Source organism: Trachymyrmex cornetzi, unplaced genomic scaffold (assembly GCF_001594075.2).
Source record: "Trachymyrmex cornetzi isolate Tcor2-1 unplaced genomic scaffold, Tcor1.1 scaffold67, whole genome shotgun sequence".
In the NCBI taxonomy this organism is placed as follows: Eukaryota; Metazoa; Arthropoda; class Insecta; order Hymenoptera; family Formicidae; genus Trachymyrmex; species Trachymyrmex cornetzi.
The window spans coordinates 3,967,540-3,978,274 of record NW_017299992.1 but is presented as its reverse complement, the minus strand read 5'-3'; the positions used below and the strand labels follow the sequence as shown (position 1 = coordinate 3,978,274).

Sequence of the window (10,735 nt, the reverse complement as noted above, 5' to 3'; positions counted from 1 at the left end):
CATCGCAATCCAACTCTATACATAAATAATCTTGAATACATTATGTACTTACATTTCAAAAAATTGAGATTTTTATCATTCATTTTATAACACGTTTTCATACATTTTGATTAGAGCATAGATTAAATTAAAAAAATACTACTATTTATTAAAATAACTTACAATCCAGATAGTAAACCGTCACCAAATTTGTTATTTTATTTTAAAATGTGATTTAAAATAATCTGTGAGTGTTTCATAATTTTGTTATTATTTTGAAAATATGTATAAAATATCCTTAACAATGGCTGCGTTCAGCAAACTCAACAGTTGAATGAGCGCTCACTGTTATTGGTGTATTCTTTTAGATCATCCAACCAGATTTTAGATCTAGAAGAATACATCAATAGCAGCGAGCGCTCACTTAACTGTTGAGGCTGCTGAACGCAGCTATTCAGATATAGTATCAAACGTTTCGGCTTCATTCCGAGCCATCTTCAGTGAACAAATGTAAGAATTGTTTCTCAAGTTCCAAGTGGGAAAGAAATGAGTGTATCGTTTTTGCCAAACTAAGTGTGGCCTAGATCTCGCCAAAGGGAGTCGAAAATTACAATAAGAACATGGATAGTTATATGGAAACTAGTTATATAATTGTACAGCGATTAAAATAATTATAGTTGGACAAACGATGTTGACCGCATGAATGTCAAAGTTAAATTCAAGAGAGAATAAATAAATATTACTCTTTTGCCAAATATATATTTGTTCGCAAGTAAAAGTTTAAAAAACGTTATATATTTATTGCAAGCAAAAAAGTAAATAAATATTTAATTTAAAAAATATTATAATTATTTTATGCTTTATATATGTTAAAAATAAAGATGTCTAGAAAAATAACATAGAAAATCTTACTAAGATTTTTTGCAATACTTACAAATAATATAATCATCCAATTTTTTTCGAGAAGAGATAAAAAATTTAATTTTTCTGTTAGGTTGATTGTCTCTTGAAAAACATCATTAAAAAAAGTTTCTCGATCGTAAAAGTTTGCGTTAGTATTAGCTTTTTTACTTGGTTAAGCAGAAAAAAGGATAGAGTGCTATCTTTTGTTGAAAATATCTCCCCGTTATGTGCAAAAAATTGTACGAAAAACAGTGTAGGTATCATTGAGCACAATATTTTCCCGAAATTGAGTAGACATACCGTAAAACTGTATAGAAATCCGTTACTCAAAAACATGACTTTCAGTCCTTTGTGTGTTGTCTCTATATTATTGATTCCAGTACTTCCTTGTACCGTTTTGATGTTCTTCATAAAGAAATTTTTTACGTTGATTTGTTATAATGTGACTCTGTGAAAAGACCTAAATGTATTTTTTTATCCAAAACTTATTTTGCATCATTACAATTATATGTTATTTTAAATCCATACTTTCGTTAAACGTATATTAAAGTTTTTTAAATAGAGCCCCGCAATGGGTTCATAATTATACTTATTCAAAACAGTCGAAACTATAGTGTTGATGCGATAATGTGAGCGGACTTAATATTTTGAAATTGAATATTTTAATTTGTAAATAGAGAGCATATTATTCTCATTATGTGGTATTGCATCGGCATTGCACAGTAGAGTTCAGAGAAGCCGCTTTTAATAACCCGGATGCTGATACTTCTACCTAGCAGTGTCATATTCGGATCTAAGGTTCCGCAAGGGGTAGGTAATCTGCTTCAAGTTCTAACCTCACCTATACACGATATCGCATATCCTATTACTTTTCCTTTATAGCTAGCATTTTATTTCAAAAGGAAAGCATAGAAAAAGAAATAGAGAGGGGGGAGATAGAGAGGGAGAAAGACGTCTTAATTTTTTTGAAAGACGTATTCTTGGGATGATCATGGTCGCTGATCGTGAGTCGTTCTTAACCCGCGCTCTGTTGTATAACGAAAAAGCTTCGCGTGTAAATAATATGTTAAATAAGTAAAACAGCAGCGCTTAAAAGAAGTGACAGTTCTCGAATTTTATATCTTTTTGAAATGTATAAAAGATGTACATACGAGCAATCTTCAAAAATTAATAACAAATATCGAGTATTGGGTGATTATATATAAATTGACCACTATAAACTATAAAATTCGAGTTAAGCCGATATAGTGACATCTTTGATTTATTTCTTACATTATATTATATAATATCAGAGAGAAATCTGAAAGAGGACATGACGGCCCAAAACCTGTAACCGCAAAATGCTGCCGCGCACTACTGTCCTCTGACAAAGTGGATGTAAACTACATAGCAATAATGTACCCTAAGAAAAGTGGACGTTGCTATGTAGTTTACATCCACTTTGTCAGAGGGCAGTAGTGCGCGGCAGTATTTTGCGGTTACAGGTTTGGTAGAGTATTACTATAATATAGATGATGTAGGTTCTGACGGGCTTTTTTATTATTTTTAATTGATAGATTCTTTCGAGTCTCATTTTATATATTTGTTACTATAATATAGGTATTCGCATCCGCCATTTTTAGTGCTTTCCCCACTCTACATTCTTCAACCTTCTATCTTTTCTCTTCAATCTTCTTGGTTTAGCGGCGAAGTAGAGAGAGAGCAAGGGATTGAGGAAAGGAGCAAGAGAGTGAGGAAAGGACTAAAAATGGCGGATACGAATATTCATATTATAGTACCTTAGTTTTGGGCCGTCATGTCTTCTTTCAGGTTTCTCTCTTATGGTTATATGAGGGTGATCCCGATTAACCACGGCTCGATTGGACACCACCAATCACAGCGACCGGTGCTTAGGAGCTTTAGTAGTCTCAAGCGCTGTGAGTGGCTTGTGTCCAATTGAGCCATGTCCAACTGGGTGCCACGCCTAGTTCGGCCTCCTATTCTCTATACTCCATGTTTTTTACCATGATAATAAAGCTACGCAACGATGTTTTAACGACAACGAAACTTGCGTTAAGGCCTTGGCACATAGAAAAACTTAAGACGTAAGCCTGGATCCTCATACGGGCAACAGCGCTTTGACACAGAGCGCTAATTGGTGAAAAGACAGTTGTGGGGATAAAATTTACCCCCATCACCCGTTTTTCACCAATCAGCGTTCTATGTGCCAAGGCCTTAACGCAAGTTTCGTTGTCGTTATAACATCGTTGCGTAGCTTTATTATCGGCAAGTATTTCCCCGTTTAGTGTGCAGAAGCCATAAGTATCTTGTTGGTGGCGTTGGTGCTCATTGGTCTATTTTCTGTTGTTTTCTGTTCCTGCACTAGACTGCACCAGAACTCTCTAGGGTCCTCTACATAGAAGTCGTAGAATAGGAGAATACTCGATTGGAATTGGTCAGTTTCCTACAACTTAAGACTCCACGACCGTCTACGACTTCTATGTAGAGGACCCTTTCTTTCTCACTTTCGACAAATATCAAACATAACCTATAAACATCTATAAACCTGTCTTACTTCAAGTTTCAAAAGTGTATACACTAGTTCAACCACAAAAAACAGCAAAAACAGACTTCATGACTATAATTGCATTCATATAACCTACTGTCTTAATACTACTATAAAAGTTTTCTATTTGGATGTATTTCTAAAATAAATAATAAGTAAATACGTAAAAAAGAAAGTGTAGCGTGAATAAGTAAAATTTACACTTATGCCTTATGTTTAACTTAATATTTTTTTCACTAAAAAAATATATTTAATTGGACTCTCTAATATCATTTTTTTTACTATTGTGAGCAAAGTTTGCTATGAAAATAATAAATTTAGATATTTTCTTGTGGCGCCTCAAACGAGTCAGCAAAATTGTAGTTAGTAATGCCACTTGTTTTAACACATTATCAACTGCTTTACCTTATAGTGTTTGTAATGACTATAATACAAACATTGCAAAAGATTTGACTTTCAGCAATCAGCAATCCACGTTTAATAATGTCATAGTTAAACATAGCTCAAAAATACAGAATTTTCTGTATATGTCTCATCCTCGAATTGTTTCGCATATAATGTTATGTACTGAAAGGAAATATGTTGGATATAAATCATATTACGGTAGTCAATATTATAATGTTAGATATCTTTCAAATGCTGGTATTGATTCTATTACTGAAGTTCAAGTTCCAATGCAGTTTAATGGCATATTTAAAGCAATATCTGAAAGCGCACCTATTAAAATCACACAAGATTTCTTACTGTTGGTGCATGATTATACAGGCTTACCATGGTGGTCAATCATTGTACTTACCACCATTATGATGAGAACAGCAGTAACATTACCATTATCCTTGTATCAGGTATGTTTGTAAACATTATATATCTAAACTTATAAATATATATTTACTTGACAAACAAAATTATAAAACATATATATATATATATATAAAATAATTATTTCTTTTCCTGTATGATTTGTTATACACTTCTCAATAAAAAAATAGGGAATACTTTCAAAATGCACAAAGTAGTACAATTTTCAGATCACTGAAGCTTGGTGAAAAATTATTGCAGACAAAAAAATAAAAGAGCATTTTAAAGGTTGAAACTCTTTTGCATGCTTCAGGCTGTTTAAAAAAAAAATTGTTATCTTTACAGTTTAACAAAGATCACATTGTTGTAAAAGTTAGACTCTGCGTATTTTACATTTTTCAATAACGATTAAATATCATGTTTTTTAACTTTATACTTTGACTTTAATGCGTGACATTAGTTCAAATTATAAACAAAGATTCACAGTCTTTATTTAGAAACCGTTGTGTCAAGACGTATATTACACGTATATTCATGAAATTTATCATTATTTTATTAGTATGACTGTTTACTACGAAAAAATTTTTTATTATCCAAGTATTTTATTTATGTAATGGAGTGCGTTGCTTATATGGTGAGTGTAGGAGGAATAACTTTAAGAAATAATTATAACTGACAATGAATTGTGTGTGTTTCTCCAATTCGTATTTGATTTTCTGTTGATTCTAATAGTCTGCCAACTGTTAGGAAATCCACACATTTCATGAAGAAATTGATTGCCGAATAAGAAATTGTTATTATGGATAATTCTTTCTGAGGTTGACTCAAAGAGGAGTCGAAACGTCAATTTTCTATTGTATTACGCTCATCGAAATCACACATCAAGATTTATATAATAAACTAAATAAATATAAAATAATCGCACTAATAACTGCGTTGACTCCCACAGCCGTTATTATTATTTTTTATCAATCACATTGTTGTATTCCTCAAAATTGTATCTCATATTGCATCAATATATTTGTGAGAATGTCGACTATTTTATAAATGTAATGCCTTCACTATAACTTGACATGCTAACCATTGCAATATGTTGACATGACATGTGGTATATTCAACAGTTTTTAGCGCTTGATAAAAAATTTTTTCTAAAGAAATGGAATAGTTTTGCAAAAAGTAAAAATTAAAAAAAAAAGGTTTTACAAAAAGTAATCGTAAAAATTTTTTACTCTTAATTCTATAGAATTAAATTAAAAACAAAATTCATCAAAGCATGTTACACTATAAACTTTAGGTTTTAGAGAATGCTTTTTTAATCTTTTGTGATGATTTTTCAACGTTGATTACAAGAAATGCAGATTGGCTTCAAAATCGTGTAATTTGGTCAAGAAAAATTGTAAGAAAATTTTTTAAAAAGCATTTTATAAATAAAACTTCTTTTGTAAAAGTATTTAATTTTTTGAGAAAAAAAATTTTTATGAAACTGCAGACTGTTGAATGTATTAAATTTAAGGAATATAATAATGTGATCTTTGATACAGAACAATAAAGATGAAAGTTTTTTTTGAAGAACGGTCAAAAGCATGTTAAATTTTCAAATTTTTTAAATTTTAATTTTTTATTTTTTTGTCTGCGATAATTTTTCGTCGAGTTTCAGTGGTTTGAAAATTGTATATCTACCTAATTTTATGCGTTTTGAAAGTGTTTATAATTTTTTTTTTAGTAGTGTGTATTCTTTTCAGAGTTTTAAATAAATTTAATTAACGTTACATGAAAAATTGTAATTAAACTATTTTATACAAAATTATATTAAAAATTATTTTTAAATATATTTTTTAGTTTATTATTTATATATATTTTAAAGTCTGATGCAATTTTTAGGTTTTAATAATTTTTATCATGATATTTTTAGCTATATATATTAGCAAAATTGGAAAATCTCAAATATGAAATGGATGAGATAGTTAAAGAGATGAAGAAAGAGATAAATTATGGCATACATAAATATAATTGGTCTAAAAAATATGCCAAACGTTTATACAATCACTCTGTAGGTAATGTTTTATTTTGTTTACTTTAAACTTCCAAGTTAATGAGTTAATATGGGCAATCAAATTTGATTAGAATATTCTATCTTTAACCTTCTTGTCAATACCCAGATTTCCCTCTTTAATTTTTATATAATTTTTATAAAAAAAACTATAGCAAAGCGCGTAAATCGATATAAATGATCTAAATAATGAGGATCTGACCGAGCTAAGATATATTTTACCGGGAAATTAAAAAAGTTATTAATTAAAATCTCAAAACAGGTTACCCGGGTATTGACAAGAGGGTTAAATATTTGCCATTTTTATATTACAGCTAAACAATGGAATAAATTGGTTGTTCGAGAAAATTGCCATCCAGCTAAAACTAGTCTATTAGTACTGGTGCAAGTACCTTTGTGGATATCATTATCAATGTCTATTAGAAATTTATGTTATATGCTACCTAAACAGGATGCTAGTATGTATAAACGACAATAAATTAATGATTTGAATAAAATAAGAATTAGTACATATTTAACATATTTGTTTTATCAGATGCTTACGTTACTTATCAGGAATTTATAACTGACGGATTTCTTTGGATGTCTAACTTAACTACAGCAGATCCGTTTGTACTTCCCATATCAATGGGATTATTTAATTTAGCCATTATAGAAGTAAATTTTTAATATAATTTCTGATTGGTTTATAAATATTATAAACGAACTTGAAAAATTAATATTTATATCCTGAGCCTTTATATCACTTTAATTTTTAATTTTTCAGGTAACTTGTATGAGTAGGGTACAAAATGTAGAATTGACAAAATGGCAGAGATACTTGACCAATTTCTGCAGAATTGCTACGATTGGAATGATTCCTATTGCTATGTCTGTACCATCGGTAAGTTTAAAATTTGTTTACAAGAATATAATTTAATTATACAAAAATATAATCTGAAATATATTTTTTACAGTGTTTAAGCTTGTATTGGGCAACTAGTAGTGCATTTGGTCTCTTTCAAAATCTTATTTTGTTGTCTCCAAAATTACGTCGTTTTGCAAAAGTGCCTATAACTACATCTGAATCACCACATCCATACTTGATATTGCGTAATAAAATAGCAATTAAATATCGTTTAAAAAAAAAAGTGGAAATTCCACCAAAGATGTAAACATGTTTTATGAGTTAATCACTTATACAAATAAATTATATGCATATAAGTTTTACAAAATGTTTTTTTCATAATTTATAAACTTATATTTTTGATATATGTTTTGATATCTCATAAGATTTAAGTAATATATATACTTATACGTGTATGTATACAAGGTATGTCCCGAAATTTTTTTCCAAGCGCTCTTGTGTAAATAGATCGGACTAAACTGAGTCGAAAAGTCCTCTTTGCAATTTTTGCAATAGTTAACAAGATATTAATTACTAAAAATTGTCGAATATTAGTCTTCATTAATTTTTTTCTCAAATACTATCAACTTTACAGAAAAACTGCTAGAGACCGAAATTTTTTATTTTCTTCTCATAGAACTCTAAGAATTTTTTCAGAATTTTTTAATTTTTTAGTACTGCTTTTGTTATTGTTATTATAACCATTTTTACCAACATGAGGAAATACAGTATTAAAAAATTCTGAAAAAAATTTTCAGAACTTTATAAGAAGAAAATAAACAATTTTTGTCTTTCGCTGTTTTTCTGTAAAGTTGATAATATATTAGAATTTTTTAATACCGTATTTTCTCATGTTAGTAAAAATAAGAAAATGCAGTACTAAAAAGTTGATAAAAAGTTCTGAAAAAATTCTCAGAATTTTATGAAAAGAAAATAAATGATTTTTGTCTCTTGCTTTTCTATAAAGTTTTTCTATAAAGTTGATAGTATTTGAGTAAAAAATTATTCAAGATTAATATTTTGCAATTTTTAGTAATTAATATCTTGTTATCTAAAGCAGCAAACAGAATTTTATTGCAATAGCAAGTGCATTTTTCTCCGTTAGACATTGCAGTCATTGATGTACTTGAGAAATGTCGATTCACGTCACCTTTACCCTTTTGCATGAACTAAAGATAACGAAAATACATACAAGAAACGTAATAGGAAAAACGCATCTGCATGATAACAACATAACATTTCCTTATATTCATCATATCTATAGAAGATTTTGTATATAAGGTCGATTTCTTGGTGAAGTAAGGCAATTGATTGTAAGTTGAGTTAAACGACGATTAACACGATCTAAGAATGATCTTCATGATGAAGTCTTGCACAGTTTTGTTATGTCTGATACTGTGTGCATCACCATTCGTAATGACACAATCACAAGTGAGTATTATGTAAACAGTTGTGCAAATAAAAAGTCTAGAAAGATTAACGTTAGTGAGACCCAATTTTTCATTATCTGATTAACTTATATGGTTAAGTTTAACTCGATATTTCATACATGATAAAGCCGATTGTATAAAACATCAAGAATTAAGCCTAACCACTAGTTAACCAGAAAATGAAAAATTGAGTCTGAGAATCAATCGGTCATATGAATGAGAATAAAGCAAATATTTTTTTATTATAGTTAAAAACGTTTGATTTAAAGTAAATTATTTTTCTTAAAAATTATATATAATTATACATGAGTAATTTTTTTACATTTCTCCAAACTTGATTTTTTTCTAAAAGAAACAAATACGAAAATTATTTTTATAATTATTTTTTATGTTTTCTTATTATTTTTTTTATTGCACTTGACTTAATTTTACAAAAGAAAGAAGGCTATGTATTGTCATATTTGTATATATTTCATATATACGTATATTATTTATATACATATATGTTTATGAATGTTTATACATGTTTAAGAGTATGTTTATATATATTTATATATATTTATATAAATTCGTGCATGAAACATTTTTTACCAGGATTGCATTTATTCTTTTGATATTACACTTTCATTATAACAAAGTACAATTCCTAATATATTTCCAAGTATTATAATTAAAGTATACTTTTAAACGTATTTGTCTTTTAATTGTTATTGTAACAAATTACAATTATGTAATCATACATAAAATTGTTATATACTATTTGTGGAATTCTTTGTGAACTTTATACAGTACAAAATAGTAAAATATACGATATATTAAGCAAATAAGTAAAAATGAATGTATGGTTGAGCTATGATTTTACTATTAACATATTTACCTTTACAGATAATATATGTTTCTTCATATTAATATTTTTTCTATTTTCATAGCTTCTGCTATAGCTTTTTGGAAGGAAATGCCTCTTTTTTTATTCATATGACCTATTTTCTCTTCTTTATTGTGACACCGAGAGATAAAATTGGATAATTTATTCACTTACAGGCGTATGTAATGCCTTATCCGGGCGATTGCAGTATGTATCAACAATGCGATGTAAGTGGTTGTTTTGTGATGCGTTGTGGTATAGGAACAGAATTTAATCCAGCTATAGGTACCTGTGACTATCCTCTGAGAGACCGTACGGGATGTAATAATCGTGGATAAGAATTATTTAGTTCACAAGAAGTTATTGTAAAAAGATACAGAATTATTTTTAAATATTTCATTCCTGTGTGTTTAAACGGATCGATACTTGTCACATTGTGTAAATAAAATTATAATATTAATTAAAATTATGTTTATTCTATTTATTATTAAAACTCTGTGCTATTACCGCAATAAGTAACTCATTTATAGTTAATTAAAATAATAAGATTACAAATAGCATAATTACAAATTAAAGAATTGTTAATTTATTATAAATTATTTTCGCACGTAGATTACAATACGGCGAACCGCAGAAATTGTAATTGCGTGATCATCAGGAGTGACTATTGTAAAAATATGGCGGTAAACCAACGTCATCGCTCATATAATAATAAGTACGTGTATCGATACGATCGATCGAAGAACAGTGGTAATTAAACAACAATCAAACAATAATTAATATTTGACGAATGAACAGGAAAAATATTACAGCGATGTAGATATGACCTTTGTATGTATCTCTCATGTAGATAACCGATTTTTCACAATTTCATATTAACTCATCCACGACAAAATTGAACGCAGTTTCTGCGATAATGATCAACATTGAAAAAACTCCTACCGAAGTGCGCACACCAATTGGCGTTAACCCAACCTAAAATAAATATCACAGTTTTACAATCGTTTTCTTGTAATTTTACCTGAATAGCTTTTCAGAATAATGTAAGAATATCATTTCGTTTGCTGACCTAATTGCCTCTGCCATATTATTGTTATCTTATCGCTGAGTAAAGTTAATTAAAGTATTTTTTATGTTAACTAAAGTGTTTTGTATGTTGTGTTATAAAACATGCAAACAATATGTTATATATACTTTTAAAAATTGCTTATAATTGTATTTTGTTAAATATTTTATTTTAGTTTAATTTGTAAAAGCTATTAGTTTTTGCTATTGTCAT

General features: G+C 28.7%; 2 protein-coding genes across 2 annotated transcripts; both read left to right on the top strand.

The window, feature by feature from the left end:
- Positions 1-3,705: 3,705 nt before the first annotated feature.
- On the top strand, positions 3,706-7,429 carry LOC108767267 (mitochondrial inner membrane protein COX18). The gene is made up of 6 exons (XM_018517021.1): positions 3,706-4,272; positions 6,138-6,279; positions 6,590-6,733; positions 6,811-6,932; positions 7,042-7,158; positions 7,232-7,429. The coding sequence occupies exons 1-6, from the start codon at positions 3,730-3,732 to the stop codon at positions 7,427-7,429; spliced, it is 1,266 nt and encodes a 421-aa protein (XP_018372523.1). The 5' UTR covers positions 3,706-3,729.
- A 1,016-nt stretch (positions 7,430-8,445) lies between these two features.
- LOC108767288 (uncharacterized) lies at positions 8,446-9,882 on the top strand. Its single transcript, XM_018517048.1, has 2 exons — positions 8,446-8,592; positions 9,633-9,882. Exons 1-2 carry the CDS (start codon positions 8,512-8,514, stop codon positions 9,792-9,794), a joined length of 243 nt encoding a protein of 80 aa, XP_018372550.1. The 5' UTR covers positions 8,446-8,511; the 3' UTR covers positions 9,795-9,882.
- The last annotated feature ends 853 nt before the right edge of the window (positions 9,883-10,735 follow it).